This window comes from Thamnophis sirtalis, unplaced genomic scaffold (assembly GCF_051295495.1).
Source record: "Thamnophis sirtalis isolate CommonGarterSnake01/CBP01778 unplaced genomic scaffold, rThaSir2_p1.2 scaffold_8, whole genome shotgun sequence".
In the NCBI taxonomy this organism is placed as follows: Eukaryota; Metazoa; Chordata; class Lepidosauria; order Squamata; family Natricidae; genus Thamnophis; species Thamnophis sirtalis.
The window spans coordinates 14,935,140-14,952,707 of NW_028261388.1; the positions used below are offsets into that span (position 1 = coordinate 14,935,140).

The 17,568-nt window shown below is 41.1% G+C and overlaps 1 protein-coding gene across 1 annotated transcript in view; it reads left to right on the forward strand.

Annotated features, from left to right (window-relative positions):
• Positions 1–17,568, forward strand: part of ARHGAP42 (Rho GTPase activating protein 42) — a 182,179-nt gene that overhangs the window by 154,261 nt on the left and 10,350 nt on the right. The window contains exons 14-19 of the mRNA XM_087721121.1: positions 1,170–1,244; positions 6,951–7,035; positions 8,655–8,713; positions 10,077–10,182; positions 13,523–13,682; positions 15,515–15,659. Of these exons, the coding sequence (XP_087577247.1) occupies positions 1,170–1,244; positions 6,951–7,035; positions 8,655–8,713; positions 10,077–10,182; positions 13,523–13,682; positions 15,515–15,659 (630 nt within the window). The remainder of the gene's footprint in view (positions 1–1,169; positions 1,245–6,950; positions 7,036–8,654; positions 8,714–10,076; positions 10,183–13,522; positions 13,683–15,514; positions 15,660–17,568) is intronic.

Below are 17,568 nucleotides of genomic sequence, written 5' to 3' on the forward strand. Positions count from 1 at the left end.
TTCTCCTCTTTCTTTTTATTCCTCTTCCTTCTATGCTAATTTTATCCCAATGTTCCCTCGAGAGATAGATTGGACTCAAAAACTGATTGACTCCAGATTGCTGAGAACATAGAGACCATCACACTTCAATGGCCTTCTCATTCCTGTTCTAATCTGGGACTCTTCTGTCATGTGACCCTGTTGCAAAGAGTCATGGGGCTTACCTGTGGCTATTGGAGGGCAATGTGCCTCACAAATGAACTCACAATATGGATTTGTGACCATGCATCACAACAGTGGCAAGGTGACAAGGCTGATTACAGATTAACAGAGTTGGAAGGGACCTTGTAGGTCATCTAGTCTAACAACTCCCCCCCCAGCGCGCAAGCAAGAGACCCTATAGCATTTCTGACAAATGGCAGTCCAATCTCTTCTTGAAAGCCTCCACTAATGAAGCTCCCACAACTTCTAAAGCCAAGCTGTTCCATTGGTTGATTGTTCTCACTGTCAGAAAATTCCTTCTTATTTCTAGGTTGAATCTCTCCTTGATCAGTTTCCATCCATTATTCCTTGTCTGACCTTTGGGTTCCTTGGAAAATAGCTTGACCCCCTCTTCTCTGTGGCAGCCCCTCAAATTTTGGAACACTGCTATCATCTCTCCCCTGGTCCTTCTCTTCACTAGACTAGCCATGTCCAGTTCCTGTAACCGTTCTTCATATGTTTTAGTCTCTAGTCCCTTAATCATCTGGTTGCTCTTCTCTGCACTTTTTCTAGAGTCTCAACATCTTTTTTATAGTGTGGTGACCAAAACTGGATGCAGTACTCTAGGTGTGGCCTCACTAGGGCTTTATAGAGTGGTATTAGTACATCACTTCATCTTGATTGTATCCCTCTGTTAACACAATTTAGGATTGCATTGGCTTTTTTGGCTGCCACTGCACACTGTTAGCTCATATTTAATTGGTTGTCCACTAAGACTCCAAGATCCCTCTCACTGTCACTGCTATTAAGCCTGTTTCACCCAGTCTATATGTGTACTTTGGGTTTTTCTTGCCTAAGTGTAAGACTTTACTTTTATCTACTCTGAATTTCATTTTGTTAGATAGATCGATGTTTTAAGTGAACTGTAAATGTGGGTATTGAAGCATTCATAAAGTCTAACTACACCGTATTCTTGTTTATCTTTGAAGGTATCACAATCTTGGGATTGTACCGGATAGGGGGTGTGAACTCCAAAGTGCAGAAGCTGATGAATACCGTTTTCTGTAAGAGTACTGAGATGTTCATTGTGCTTCAGTGTTTTACTGTGTGTTCCACCAGAATCTACTTCTATGCGCAAGCAAAATAAGCTTGTACTTATCCAACAGTCCTGCTTATTGGATATGTTCTTAGGAAAGGAAGAGTTCAGGCGTAACCCCCCATTTAATGTTTTTTAATGGTTAAATATTCCTTTTTCCAAATATATATCCTGGTTATATATGATTAGCATTAAATTTACAACTGAGTTTTATTCACTTGCTAGGATAATTGCATGATTTGTAAATACAGGTAGTCCTCGACTTACAACAGTTCATTTAGTGACTGTTCAAAGCTCCAACAGCACTGAAATATCTGACTTGTGACCATTTTTCAGAGTTACAACCTTTGCAGCATCTGTATGAACATGTGATGAAAATTTGGATGCTTGGCAACTGGTATATAGGTGTAGGTGTGTGTGTGTGTGTGTGTGTGTGTGTGTGTGTGTGTATATATATATATATATATATATATATATATATATATATATATATATATATATATATATATATACATACATACATACATACATACATACATACGCACACGCACACGCACACGCACACATACATACATACATACATATTTAGATTTACAACCCCCGGTATGCCCAAATATGGGAGGAAGATCACTACTTCTATTCGATTCCCAGTAAGGGTATAGCTAGCTGATGAGAGCTAAATAGCTTGAAATAGATCTATACTAGTTTCCCTTTATTTATTTATCAGCACAAATACAACATATATATATATGGCCACGGCCACGCCAACCAATAGGAGGGATGCGGGAGACCCCTTGCAGGGTAGGGCTGAGGATTATGCTCAATTCTTGGCGGACAAAGTAGCTCGGTTTCGATCGGACTTGGACTCCACCGCAGTAGACCCAGCTGAGACACAGGAGGATTATTTGCCACATCAGCTCTGGGTTGAGTTCCAGGAAGTTGCCTCTGGGGATGTGGACAAGGCCATTCGAGCTGTAAGTGCCTCCACTTGTATTCTGGACCCGTGTCCCTCCTGGCTGGTGGCTAACAGCAGGGAGGTGACACATGGCTGGATCCAGGCGGTTGTCACCGCCTCCCTTCGGGAGGGGCACTTCCCCGCCGTACTTAAAACGGCGGTGGTGAGACCCCTCCTGAAGAAGCCATCGTTAGATCCAGCCATCCTAAACAACTTTCGTCCTGTCTCCAACCTTCCCTTTATCGGGAAGGTTGTTGAGAAGGTGGTGGCCTTTCAGCTCCAACGGGCCTTGGAGGAAGCTAGCTATCTTGACCCCTTCCAGTCCGGCTTCAGACCTGGTTACAGCACAGAAACCGCTTTGGTCGCATTGACCGATGATCTCTGGAGGGCCAGAGATGGAGGCTATGCGTCCATCCTGGTTCTCCTCGACCTCTCAGCGGCTTTCAATACCATCGACCATGGTATCCTTCTGCGACGACTGCAGGAGGTGGGAGTGGGAGGCACAGTTCTGCGGTGGTTCTCCTCCTACCTCTCGGACAGGTCGCAGTCGGTGTTGGTCGGGGGGCAGAGATCGTCCCTGAGGCCCCTAACATGTGGGGTACCTCAGGGTTCGGTCCTATCCCCCCTACTATTTAACATATACATGAAACCGCTGGGTGAGATCATTCGGAGGCACGGGATAAAATACCACCAATATGCGGACGATACGCAATTGTATCTGTCCGCCCCGTGCCAACTCAATGAAGCGGTGGACGTGATGAACCAGGGTCTGGAGGCCGTTAAGAACTGGATGAGTGCTAGCAAACTGGTACTCAACCCGGATAAGACCGAGTGGCTGTTGTGCTTCCCCCCCAATAATTTGGCTAATACACCAACGCTTAGGCTGGGGGGTCAAATTTTATACCCCTCAGATAGGGTCCGCAACTTAGGAGTCCTCCTGGATCCACAGCTGACTTTTGATCACCAGCTGTCAGCTGTGACCAGGGGGGCATTTGCCCAGGTTCGCCTGGTCCGCCAGTTGCGGCCCTACCTAGACCGGGGGGCTCTCACAACAGTCACTCGAGCCCTTGTGATCTCTAGACTGGAATACTGCAATGGGCTCTACATGGGGTTGCCCTTGAAGTGCATCCGGCGACTACAGCTAGTCCAAAATGCAGCCGCGCGAGTGATAGTGGGCGCACCGCGGTTCGCCCATGTTACATCTGTCCTCCGCGAGCTGCACTGGCTACCTGTTGGTCTCCGGGTGCGCTTCAGGATATTGATGACCACCTTTAAAGCACTCCATGGTAGTGGATCTGGGTACTTGAGAGACCGCCTTCTGCCGATTACCTCCCTAAATCGACCAATTAGATCGCACAGACTGGGCCTCCTCCGAATTCCATCTGCCAGTCACTGCCGACTGGCGACCACACGGAGGAGGGCCTTTTCTGTTGCTGCCCCGACCCTGTGGAACGAGCTCCCCATGGAGATCCGTACCCTCACCACTATCCAGACCTTCCGCGCAGCCCTCAAGATCTGGCTCTCCCAGCAGGCCTGGGGATAGGCTTCCAATTACCCGCCCGAGTGTTTGGTTGCTGAATGAAAGTTGTGTTTTATTATTTTTTCTTTTGTTCACATATTGTTTTGTTTTGACCTTGCACCCCCCCTCCCCTGTGGTTGTAAGCCGCCCTGAGTCCCCTCAGGGAAAAGGGCGGCATATAAATCCCAATAAACCTTAAACCTTAAACCTTAAACCAGGCAGAGAATCCCATCGCTGCTGGTTCTGTGACCCAGGCCAAAATACCACTACCGGTTTGGCCGAACCTGGCCGAATCGGGAGCAACCCACCTCTGGCTCAGTCAAGCTGGTCATAAGTCAAGGACTACCTGTGCTGAAATCTTAAAATGATGTTTCTACCTCTTATAACTGCTTTTTATCTTCAGTTTAATTTCAGCATTCTGATGAAATATTATAAATAATACAATATAAAAAGACACAACAATAATATACTTTGAGAGTCTGTATAAAAAGATTTGCAATGTTAAACTGAAATTTAAGAACATTAAGACACCCTAATAACCAAAAACAGAGTACTATATCTACAACCTTTGTAATTTAAGGAACTGCATTATTATTATGCAAAATGAAAGATATAAAATAGCCTTTTTAACTGCATGAGTCAGTTTGGAATCCTTTAAGTTATGAATTTTTATTTTATTTTTGGGAAATCATCAAAATTGTAAAATAATTTATAGATGGCATTTTACCGTAAAATCGCATTATGTTAATCAGTCTTTCTATATTGTGAAGATTGTACCCCAATTAATACATGTTACCATTTCTGGTAGCAAAATTCCTGTTCTGCTTACCATTTTGGTTCATAGTATTTGAAAAACTTTTTGGAGATAATTTTTGGAAACGATACGACAACCTTCATTCATTCGTTCATTCATGTTCTCCAAGATATATAAAGTAACACAGCTCAAGAGATTATGAGCAAATTAAATTTCTTTTTATTAGCTGCCACATATATTACAGCAAATTATGGGGGAACTATTTATTTCAGATTATTCTAACTTCTAAAATGGTTTCTTCAATTTCCAATAAAAATGAGAGTGATTCAGTAATCGGATTTAAAAGCAAGCACAATTTTTTAGTCTTTTGAAATGCTGGAACATTTTGGCATTTATGCAAGACAATCAAACAGCGGCAGAGAATTGCCAGTGACACTGCCAACAACTGTAGCTTGGCAATAGAGAAGGAGCATAAAAGTTCTGCCAAGTTAGGCTGTAGCTCCTCTGGTCCATCATTTTATATCACATAATGGCCAACTGAATGGAAATGGGAAGTTGGACTGGAGAGCAAAAGCCTCATTCACTCTTGCTTCCCAGGAACCACTATTTTAAGCCATTCTTAAGAGGTGAGTTCCTACCGGTTCGGCCGAGTAAGTAGTAACTCGGCTGCCCACGCCCCTGAACCGGTTCTATCAGCAGTGCCGTAGCTGCTATCATCTTGTTTTTTGCTTCTGCGCATGCACAAAAGCAATTTTTCACTACTGCGCATGCGTGCATCAAGCTCCCATGTGCCCAGACCGCACATGCGCCCGATGCACATCCGTGAGCAAACCGGCAGTAAAAGAATCCGGAAGCCACCCCTGCTTCCTATGATTTAGAAAATAATAAAACTAATCACCAACACTATTAATAGCCATTGACAGCCTCATCTTTCATGAACTCTTCTAAAGATTGAAATTGACAACCATTCATTGTAATTGCTGGCAGCAAATGCCAAAGTTTGTCTCATGAGTCAGTTAAGTATCTCCTTGCCTCTGGTTTCAGACACTGACCTTGAGTTCTAACTTTGTAAAGGGTGAAAGGATTTCTGTCCATGTTGTCTGTGTCACAGATGAACATCCTCTTAGCCTCCGTTATTTGAGCTATAGAGCAGTGGTGAGTTGCAGGCAGTACGCCCCAGTAGGGGCGTACCGGAGCCTGCCCGGAGCACCGGATACCATTCTGGTACAGTGCTCCGGAGGGCCCGCCCGAGCTCCTTACCGGTCTTTTAAGTCTTCGGTGCTTCCATGCACACACATGTGGATGCCACCGGGACCCACCACTGCTGTAGATCCACCAAGAGCAATACAACGTAGACTTATATACCGCTTCACAGTGCTTTACAGCACTCTCTAAGCGGTTTTACAGAGTCAGCATATTGCCCCCAACAATTTTGGGTCCTCGTTTTACCCAAACTATACAACACAGCTGTTTCAACACAGCTCAACTACTGGTATGGATTCCTTATTGAAAATATTTCTATACTCTTTCTTTCCAAAGAAGGGAACCACAACCATAATATCTGGGACACAATACAAGGGGAGAGGATCTCACACACAGATCTCTGTTAAGAGTGGTCATCAGAAACTTTCATGGGACTCTGAAATTCTAAGCATTATTTGCAGTTTGACCAGGAAGTTATCTGACCATGATAAAGGTGATATTGTCCTCAGAGGTGGGCTTCACATAATTTAACAACTGGTTCGCCTAGTGCAGAACCGAAATTGTGAACGAGCGGACACATTCTTGCTTCGCTTGTGTGCGCACCTTCCGCACTTGCATGTGGCTTCAAACACACGGCGATTTCCTGCACGCGGCTTTCAGCACACCACCTCGGGTAGCTGGGCTGTGTGGGCGAGCCAGAGAGTGATATATATAGGAAGGGATAGCGCTGGGGGGGGGGGGGCAGTCGGAACTACCCTTCTTTGGAAAGAAAGAGTACAGAAATATTTTCAACAAGGAATCCATACCAGTAGTTGAGCTGTGTCGAAACAGCAACAGACATTCAGAGGTACTTTTAGAGTAAGCTGATAGGATTTCAGATTGCAAAGCTATCACAATTACTTCTCTATTGTTTTGGAATAACTGGTGATTGGGAGTAGTATTTTTGATAGGATCAGCCAAGGGTTTGACTCTAAGTATCTCTCTTTGAATATTCTTAGATGTTTAACACTAATCAAGGGGAAAATTTGTTGTTGTTGTTAGTTGCGAGCTGTGTTGTATAGTTTGTCATATACTACTTGTTTTTCCCCAATGATATAAGTTGTTGTTAATATTGAATTACCAACTGTATTGAATATTTCAATATGTACAGATTTTCATGGCTTCACGTGATGACAATACTAGCAGGGGTACCTAAAATTCCACTAGGAAATGGATTCATCCAGTTTCTCTCCCTTTTTATTAGCTCCTAAATCTCCTCCTGATATGGACATTGATTTGGAAATTTGGGACAATAAAACTATAACAAGTGGACTAAAGAACTACCTCAGGTAAGCATAAACCATGTGCCATTCCAGCCTCTTATGGCAGGTGCTTGTCAGTATCTCTGATTTTTTTTTTTTTTTTGGTTATTTTGTCTTATTTTTGGTGCATTATGAATCTTTCCCTTTTAAATGGACCTTTTCTTAGTTGATATCTAATGCTTACAACACTGGGTAATATATTTCTTTAACTAGTTAATTCATTTATTCAGAACTTCTGCAGCATGGTTCACTAATTGTCTATTAGAATCACATAAAATAAATACAACTTATTTGTTTAATAAATCCAGTAATTTAGGCAGCTGCATTGGCAAGGAATGGGGGGGAAAATGAGGATACATGTTTATTCAGAAAGCAGATTAGTTTTAAATCCATTGTCTTGCATTCCAGACAACCTAATGTTGAATTCATTTGAGCCATATTGGAGTATTTTGACTGTGAATCTACTGAGACAGTTGTTAAGAGTGCAGACATTCAGAGGTACTTTTAGAGTAAGCTGATAGGATTTCAGATTGCAAAGCTATCACAATTACTTCTCTATTGTTTTGGAATAACTGGTGATTGGGAGTAGTATTTTTGATAGGATCAGCCAAGGGTTTGACTCTAAGTATCTCTCTTTGAATATTCTTAGATGTTTAACACTAATCAAGGGGAAAATTTATTGTTGTTGTTAGTTGCGAGCCATGGACCCCATGGACAAGGATTCTCTAGGCTTTCCTGTCTTCTACCATCCTCTGGAGTCCATTTGAGCTCATGCGTACTGCTTCGGTGACTCCATCCAGCCACCTCATTCTCTGTCCTCCCCTTCTTCTTTTGCCCTCAATCTTTTCCAGCATGAGGCTCTTCTCCAGTGAGTTCTTCCTTCTCATTAGATGGCCAAAGTATTTGAGTTTCATCTTTAGAATCTGGCCTTCTAAAGAGCAGTCAGGGTTGATCTCCTCTAGGAAAATTCCAACGGTTTATCCAAAATAAAGAGGCAGATTGAATTTAGTTAAGGACGCGGCAACTTCTTTGGAATCTAAGTAAACTTCCTTCTTCTTCACATAATTTAATGAAATCATAGAAGATAGCCTGTTGCAGCACCAAGCTAACATTGGTCAATGTCTAAACAAGCAAAGCCGTCAAACCCATCTAGGACTTGATGAGAAATCACTAGAAATCTGAAATCTGTAGGCTAAACAAAACAAGGCAGTAATAATCATTACTGTGCTCTGGCCAGGAAAATTACATGGAATCAAGGAACCAAACTTGATGTGAGAAGATCTTTACCTTTGAGAACTATGAATGATTTAGTCACAAAGTTTTGTCTCCTATGCTTCCATGATCATATCCTTCCTCCATGTAACATCCTCTAAAGATCATACAGCTGAAAAAGAGCAAAGCTCTTGTAGCCCAACTCATCTGGAGGTCACCAGCTTGGAAAAAGCTGCAATAGGGCACGTCAAGAAGCTTTATTTATCATCTCTCCTTCCAGCTGTGTGACTATTTAAGACTTCAGTAGTACTATCCATAACTCATAGCCATGCGAGTTTAGAATGGAGCTAAAGCAAGTGTCTGCTTTGGAATAAAATGCGAAAATCTTCAAAATACTACATTCAGCCTCTTTCTTTCACTATTTTTCCCCTCAGGTGTCTTGCAGAGCCACTGATGACCTTCAAGTTACACAAGGATTTCATCATTGCTGTTAGTAAGTGAAAAAAAAAGAATGATAATCCTGGAATTGGGGGAGAGAGGGAGAGAGAGGGAGGGAGGTATGTGTGTGTGTATCCACATACAGTATGCACATTACGCACAAACACACACAGAGAGTGCATTTAGAAAGTAATCAGACACCCTTTCAATTTTATTATGCTGTTTTCACTTTGTCATTATGGGTTATTGAGTGTAGATTAATGAGAAAAAAGTGAATTCTAACAACTATAGTCTATCTATCTATACATCTATATATCTATATTTATATACTAGTATACTATATATATTAGTTTATGCCACAGCAACCTAAGTCTATAAAGAAATCTGGTTTCTTATTTACTGTGTTTCTTGTAATAGTCGATATAAACTGTTGGATGTTGGCATTTTGTAATATTTCAATTTTCCTAAGAGCCAGGCAGTGAACAATACCGTGGGCCTTCCAGTAGTTCTCTTGTATGTCCTTGTATTTTTATTTTTATTTAAAAGGGAAAGGGCCACTGAAGGCTCAATTCTCTAAACAAACATGCCTTTGTGTGTTTGTGACTTTTTAAGTGAGATCTCTTGGGGGATACTTGTAGATGTTCCCAGATTGCCACGGAATTAGGACACTCCTCCCCCGCATCAATGGGCCTAACACAGATTTTATACAGGAAGCCATTTAGATGAAAGTGGTGAATCCAACTTGAATAAAGTTAAAACTGGGCTTAAAGATATGTGGGAAGTGGCAGGTGAATTCAGCATTTTCATCTATGTGTCCCATTTGCAAATCACATCGTCTTTTGTCCCGTTCCTGCCGATAGCTTTTGATATTCATATGTCTATTTTATCCATTTCTATTTTAAGAATTCAATGTGCATTTTAAAACTTTCTATATGGATGGCCTTATGCATTTCTGTGCGGTGAATAATCAGTAGTGTTTAGACGTCTGGTGGTGTATACTTTGTTTGTTTAAAGAAATCTTTAAAGATACATTCCATTTTTGTTCCTGACAATAAGTAGCATGTGATATAGCAATGATGATTGAAGTAGCAGAGCTTTATATAGTATTCTTAAAATTGGAGGGAATCTTAAAGATCATCTTAATCAATGCCTTCCTCAGCATAAGATTCACTAGTTAGAACAGGGATGTCAAACTCGCGATGACACATTGTCATCACATGACGTATCTCAACTTTTTTCCCCTTTGCTAAACGGGGGGGTGGGCGTGGCCAGCCTATGACGCATCCAGCCCACAGGCCGGAAGTTTCACACCCCTGAGCTCGAACATCTCAGCCAGGACGACCTCCAGCTTCTGTTTGAAAGCACTTAGTACAGGAGAACTCATTGGGTTATTTTTAATGTTACTATCTCGTTAATAGAGTCTGATGACCAGAATTATAGAGTGGAAGCAGTCCATGCCCTTGTCCACAAATTGCCAGAGAAAAACCGGGAGATGTTGGACATCCTGATAAAGCATTTGGTCAAGTAAGAATTGCTTTTTATGGGGGTTACTTACAATCATGGGAGGAAAGAAAGGAGTTTTAGTGCCGCTGCCTTAAATCACATCCCAAAACAACAGTTAAACCCAGTGGTGGGATTCAGCCAGTTCGCACCTATTTGGGAGAACTGGTTGTTAACTTTCTAAGCAGTTCGGAGAAATGGTTGTTGGAAGAAATCTCCTTTTGGTTTTTTTTCACTTCACAGGGCTAATCCTGTAAGGAAGGCAGGAAGGAAACATTCTGGTGTTGTTTCTAGCCTAATCTTTATTGCCCTGCTTATAGAAACTGCCTCTCCGGTTAATCCTTATTACACTGTAATAGCTAAGGTGAAATGCCCATTGACTTGAGTGACGATGCCCACATGATCACATGACCACCAAGCCATGCCTACCCAGCTGTTCATTAGGGCACAGAACCGGTTGTTAAATTATTTGAATCCCGCCACTGGTTAAACCCTATGAAATAAGTACTCACGACTGGAAATGTATTTATTAACTAGCGCCCCCTGCAGGTTCCCAGTGCAAAGTTGAATTCATTCCATGATCTGTTCACCTAAATTTTTTCTGGCAAAAGGTTCTGTTGAAGGTTGCTCCAAGCTGATTGACCATTCTCCTTTTCATATATTTCTGAAAAAACAGTAACTTAAAATGTCAGATCTGTCTCTTGTTCCTGATGCTGTTTAGGTGGTCACCTTGCTGTATGTTTGAAACTTCTTGTGTGTGTGTTTGTGTTTAAAACTCTTTCATTTTTTTAATTTTTCAAAAGCGTTACTTAAAGAACATCTGGAAATCTGTTATAGATCTGCCGTTGATGCTTGTAACCATTTCTTGGTAGAATGAAATCATGGAACATAAAGGAGCCAGTTCTGCCTTAAATTAACTCTCAAATGGATTTCAATTTACAGTCCCTACATTTAACTCTATATAAATATGTGTGTGGTTAACGTGTGTTCCTTGGAAATGTTCAGCCATAAGCAATGATATTCAGTCATTGGATTCACACATTCTATTTCTCTTCCCATAACTATATCTGTTTGGCAACCAAATACAATAAAAGACACAAATGAAATCGTTAGGGTACCTCACAGGATGATTTTAAGCCAATTGCTCTCACTCTACATTACACGTACTGTTATGGGGGGGGAGGGGAATGGGAAGAGGCAATTATAAAAGTATCTTTAGATTTTGGCATAATGGATAGCGTAATAATCACCATCATCTTGTCTTTATCTAATTCAGGTGTACTGTAATATAATCTAAAGAAATGCTATATATAATATATGCTTCCATGAATTCTTTTCATATGTTACTTTGATAAAATATTAGATTGACATTTCACAAATAAGAGTTAAAATTTGTGGTGTCATTTGTGGATGAAAGGATTACTAATCAGATCTAATAAATCTGTTCAAAATTTGACTATTCCACCTTTATAATGATGAAAAACTAAAGATTGTTAATATTTAAAATTTTATCTGGAAATATATAGCACAATAAAAGTAGACTTTCGGGAAATGGATATTTAATGTAATAACATACATTTTCTTCTCTTATTATTTCAGCCTATTTATATTCATTATCCCAAAATAAAACCATTACAATAACATTTCTATCTCATTAGTATTTTGAAAAAGCTATTTTCTAAAATTTCTTAAGAACCTGGGCCTTGGTTCCCATTTCAAAAAATTATGTCCAATTTATTACTTTTGAGGGTAATATCTGCCTCACTTTTATTATCTAAAAGATTCAATTTGTTACTAAGGTAACAAACCTAAGCTTTCCGTCTTAAGATAATAAATTACAGTAATATGGAAACTGACATCAGTATTACCTCAGTTTTAACTTTACTTACTTAATATTCTTTTATTAGTAAAGAATTGAAAATCTTTATAGGGCATTCTAGTTGCATACATAGTTATGTGACTGCTTTAGACAATATTAAGCCATAAAATATTCCAACTTTAAATATTGTATTCAGTAATATGTAATAGGGTTAGTTATGAAATTTGGAACCGCTTTAATATGAAGAAGACAACTACCAAGGACAACACCCTGTGTCAATTGTGTCCAATGTTATGTGTAGGACAACTTACTCTGAGATATGAACTCCACAATGAGTCCGTATGACAAAAGTTACTGCCCAGTCTACTCTCTCAGGAAAGTGAGACTCATTACTATATTTAGCTGAAGCAAAGGAACTTTTACTGAAAGAAATTGGTGTTCCCGCTCAAAATACAAAACTATTATTTCATTTCCCACTCCCTTTCCCCATGACCAGTCCCCCGGCCAGCCAATGTGATGCTAGTAAGATGTTTTGAGAAACTCTGAGGTATCAAACTGGTAACATTCTATTCTTACAGCAAACGGCCTTGAAGATCCTGTAAGTACTGGTTTCCAGCAAAAACTTCATAAATCCCAGTCATGTGACTGCAGGACACTGCAAGTTACCATAAATTTAGTCCAGCACCCACAATGCTATCTTACATCCAGAGGGAGCCAGATGTTGGAACTTTAAATCTAGGTCATAAGTAACTTTTTCAGGATCCATCGTAACTTTAAACAGTTGTTAAGCAATCAGTCATAAGTCAAGGTCCACCCATAGTCTAAAACAAAGCTTTTATAAATTTCTGGCCTCTTAAGGATTGTATAAAATGACAAATTCTGCCTGGCGTGCCTTTTCATGTGGTCATGCTACAAAGTGTTGGTGTTTGGAACTGGATTGTGTGAATCGATTTGAATTAATTAAATCATTGGTGGCAATACATTGAATAGAAGTCAGTTATCATTTTGGGAAAAAAATTCTGATTTCAGTTAAGCCCTGTCAGCTATATTTGTTTGTGATTCCTCTTACTTGGGGGGAAAAAGTTAAAATAATTTCTACTTCACACATAAAAGAAAGTGTTATATTGGATTTATATTTATTGGGAAGAAACCTGATCTTTAGAGGCAGTGTACATAAAATATACATATTGTTTGGTATTTGTGTTAATCTGTAGAAATTCCGTAACAAAACAGCTTGGGAGGAAAACTACAATTAACCAAATATGTTAAATATTTGAAACTCTGCTTAAAATATGTAGAATGTTTAAATCATTTAAATATTTGAATTATTAACTAGGAAAAGCCTGTTTCCAAAATTTCTACATGAATATATTCTTCACCAAAGGGCAAATAGTTTCTGTTTTTCCAACGTACGTTATCAAAACAAATTATAAATGTTACTTAACATATACCTAAATGGCGTGTCCAGTTATATTGAGTGGAAATGCAAAGCTAATTATATGATGCCTAAAGTCTATCTTTTTTAAAAAAAATGTTTGTTTTCAGAGTATCATTACATAGTCAGCAGAATCTCATGACGGTCTCCAATCTTGGAGTCATTTTTGGTCCCACGCTGATGAGAGCTCAGGAGGAAACAGTGGCGGCTATGATGAACATCAAGTTTCAGAATATTGTGGTTGAGATTCTCATTGAGCATTATGAAAAGGTAGAATGTCGTGAGTTTTACTGAAATCTACGGTGAAAAGAAATATGAATTACAACTCATTATATTACTGTAATAACTAGGAATATAAATGTCTTGGGTTTTTTAATGAATAGTGAATAAACGGAATAGTTTATTCCTGTTTTGGCAAACCAGAGGTGGTACACAGAGCCCTCTGTCGGCACGCGGGCTATTGCCAGCTGCTCTTCTGGGTTCTGTCACGCACTTACGCGTCAGGCAGCTGGTCCAGCGCGTATGCACAATAGCCAGCTGCTGCTCTTCCAGGTTCCGGTGTGCACATACATGCCGGCCAGCTGGTCTTCGTGTAGAGACCAGCTGGCCAGCGTGCACGCGGGCACCGGAACCTGGAAGAGAGCAGCTGGCCAGCGCACATGTGTGTGACGGAATCCGGAAGAGCAGCTGGCTGCCCTACACATGCACCCTGGCCAGCTGCTCTCTTCTGGGTTTCGGCTCTCCGTTGCACGCTCCAGTTTCGGCACACAGTGCCGAAAAGGTTAACCATCACTGGTTTATTCAGTCAACAGCACCATAACATTTCCCGATTTGAAGCTAGGCTGCAATTTGGGGGGACTTCCTAAACTCATAGCTCCTGCTTCAACGTCAAGTGAAAAGAAAAATGGAGGAATTGCATGTTTAGCCTACTGAAGAGCTAACAGAAAGAGCTATGACGAGAGCCTTCAAATATCTGAAGGGTTGTCACATAGAAGATATATTCTTTGTGGTCCCAGACAGCAGGACAAGAAGTAATAGATTAAAACTATAACAAAGAAGTAGATACCAGCATAGTTATCAGAAGGAACATCTGGTCCAGGGGTGTCAAATTCAAGGCTCGTGGGCTGGATTCAGTCCACGGGTGCTTAGATCTGGCCCACAAGCCCATCCTGGAAACAGCAAAGGACCAGCCCATGGTGCCTCTGCCACCGAAAACAAAGCCCGAGCAGCCTGCACGTGGCCTCCCCAAGCTCCGTTTTCGCTGGCAGAGAACTGCAGGAGGCCATCGCAGCCGAAAACAGAGGCCAATTTTTCACTCATTTTAGCCCTCCCCAGCCACCTGGAGCACTTTGGAAGCCTCCTGAAGGCTATGCATGGCCATTTTTGCAAAGGGAGTGGGGTTTCGGGAGGCCAAAAATGCTGTATTCAGTGTATAAGGCGCACCCAGATTTTCACTCTCTTTTTTGAGGGAAAGGGGTGTGTCTTATACTAAGAAAAATATGGTAATAATGGGGAGAAGTAAACTAGAAGTAAGGAGAAATTTCCTGACAGTGAGGACAATTAATCAGTGGAACAGCTTGCCTCCAGAAGTTGTGGGTGCTTTGGACATTTGTTTGAAAGTGATGGTGAACCTTTTCAGCACCGAGTGTCCAAACCGGAATGAGTGTGTATGTGCACGCTTGCACACATCGGACCCCAGAAACTCAAAGACCAGCTGGCCAGCGCATGCATGCTTGTTTTCTGCCATTTTTTTGCCCTCTGGCACTCATGAAGACCAGCTGGTCCAGAAGAAATGCTGGAAACCAGAAGAACAGCTGGCGATGGTGCATGTGCCTACAGAGAGGATTCTAAGTGCCACCTCTGGAGCATGTGCCATAGGTTCGCCATCACAGGTATAGGACTTAGAAGACCTCCAAGGTCCCTTCCAACTCTCTCATTCTATTATTCTGCAATTGTTAGATTATATTGCAGAATTTAATGTGATACTCAAATTGTATAGAAAAACTTCTGCTGCAAGCAGATGGCTCACAATCTCTCAGCCTGAGCAAATGCAAGTATTGCCAAAGATTCTCAACAATATGGATGTTTGCTTTTATTGATAGATATTCCACACGGCCCCAGATCCCAATATTCCTCTTCGGCAGCCTCAATCCAGATCAAGCTCAAGAAGGACAAGAGCAATCTGTCTCTCCACAGGTACTCGCAAGCCCAAAGGACGATATACTCCATGTCTAGCGGATCCAGATAGTAAGTGCATTTGATTCTATTAGCACTTTCTGGTTTCTCACAGTTGATTATAAACGGGTGGTAATAATTGTATTGCTCTGAGCACGAGGGCTGCTTCTCTGCTGAGCATTTTATGCCATTCAGATGACACCCAGGTATCTGCACTTTTTCATTTGGGCTTTTCTTATTTAACATATTTACATCTCACTAGCTGATATGGGATATTTACTTATTACATTCCTGTATTAGACAGGAATGGCAAGAACAACTTCTCCCTGAGCCCTGATTTCGGCAACAATTAAATTAGTTAAAAACATTTTCCCTGTGCCCCCAGAAGTGTAATTTCGAATGTTGGATTGTCCCCCTTACCAGAGGGAGCCCCCTTGTGGAGTACTCTGATGCCGTTACCATGGCAACTCCATTGTGGTGTACAGTAGAATCCATTTTACGGCAGTACAGTAGAATCCATTTTATGGCAGTACAGTAGAAGCCATTTAAGGCACAACAAGCTGTATCTTAACAGAACACACACCCCGAGGTGTGTTAGGGGTGTCATACCCCCACAGTATTTGTTTCCAGAGAGTAAGTCACCTGTGTACCAATGTTTGGTTGAAATTGCTCAAGGCGTTCCAGATATATGCTGGAACATGCTGCATGCACACACACACGCACACACACACACACACACACACCAATGGTGGGATTCAAATAATTCAACAAACTGGTTCTCTGCCCTAATGGCCAGCTGAGTAAGCGTGGCTCTGTGGTCATGTGAGTGGGTGGGCATGGCCAACTCAATGTCACTCAGATCGATGGGCACTTCGCTTTAGCTGTTACAATGTAATAAGGGTTAACCCGAGAGGCAGTTTCTGTAAGCAGGGCAATAAAGATTAGGCTAGAAACAACACCAGAATGTTTCCTTCCTGCCTTCTTTACAGGATTAGCCCTGTAAAGTGGAAAAAGCAAAAAAAAAAGATTTATTTCAACAATTGGTTCTCCAGAATAGGTGCGAACTGGCTGAATCCCACCACACACACACACACACACACAGACAGACACACACACAGACAGACATTTTTATATAGAGAATTTACGTTGGAACTTTTATATATTTCTTGTTCCTTTGTTTCATCTAAAATGTTTCACTGTTTTTTTATAACCTCCCCCCCCCCCCAACAAAATCTAGATATGCTGAGGCAGAATTAGCTGTCTTAATTGTACACAAACAGAATCTTTCCGACTCAACCAAAGATATAGGAGGGATCACAGGGTATGATCCAAAGGCACATGATGCAATTTTGGGGTTTAATAATTATCTGACCAAAATACTTCCTGGAAGTTTATTTATATTGCTCTGCGCTTCATGATGGAAAAATCCCAATACAGATAGTCCTTGACTTTCAACAGTTGGTTTAGTGACTGTTTGAAGTTACAATGGCACTGAGGAAAGTGACTTATGACCATGTTTCACACTTACGACTGTTGCAGCATCCCCTTGGACACGTGATCAAAATTCAGACACTTAGCAACTGACTCATATTTATGACGGTTGCAGTGTCCTGGGGGTCATGTGACCCCCTTTTGCCACCTTTCGACAAACAAAGTCAAAGGGGGAAGCCAGATTCACTTAACAACTGGGTTACTAACTCATCAACTGCAGTAGTTCACTGAACAACTGAGGGACAAAAAGTCATAAAATGAGGCAAGGCTCAACAAATGTCTCACTTAGCAACAAAACCTTTGGGCTCCATTGGGGTCGTAAGTCACGGATTATCTGTATATATAAATGTAAAATAAGTGCTCAAGAGCAATTTAATTACACTGGTATATGAAGGGCAAATGTTTCTTTTAGCCATTTGTAACATCAAATTCCAGTGGTTTGATTTACAAAAGACTTGAAAAATAGGATTTCAAATATTCTGATGCTTGT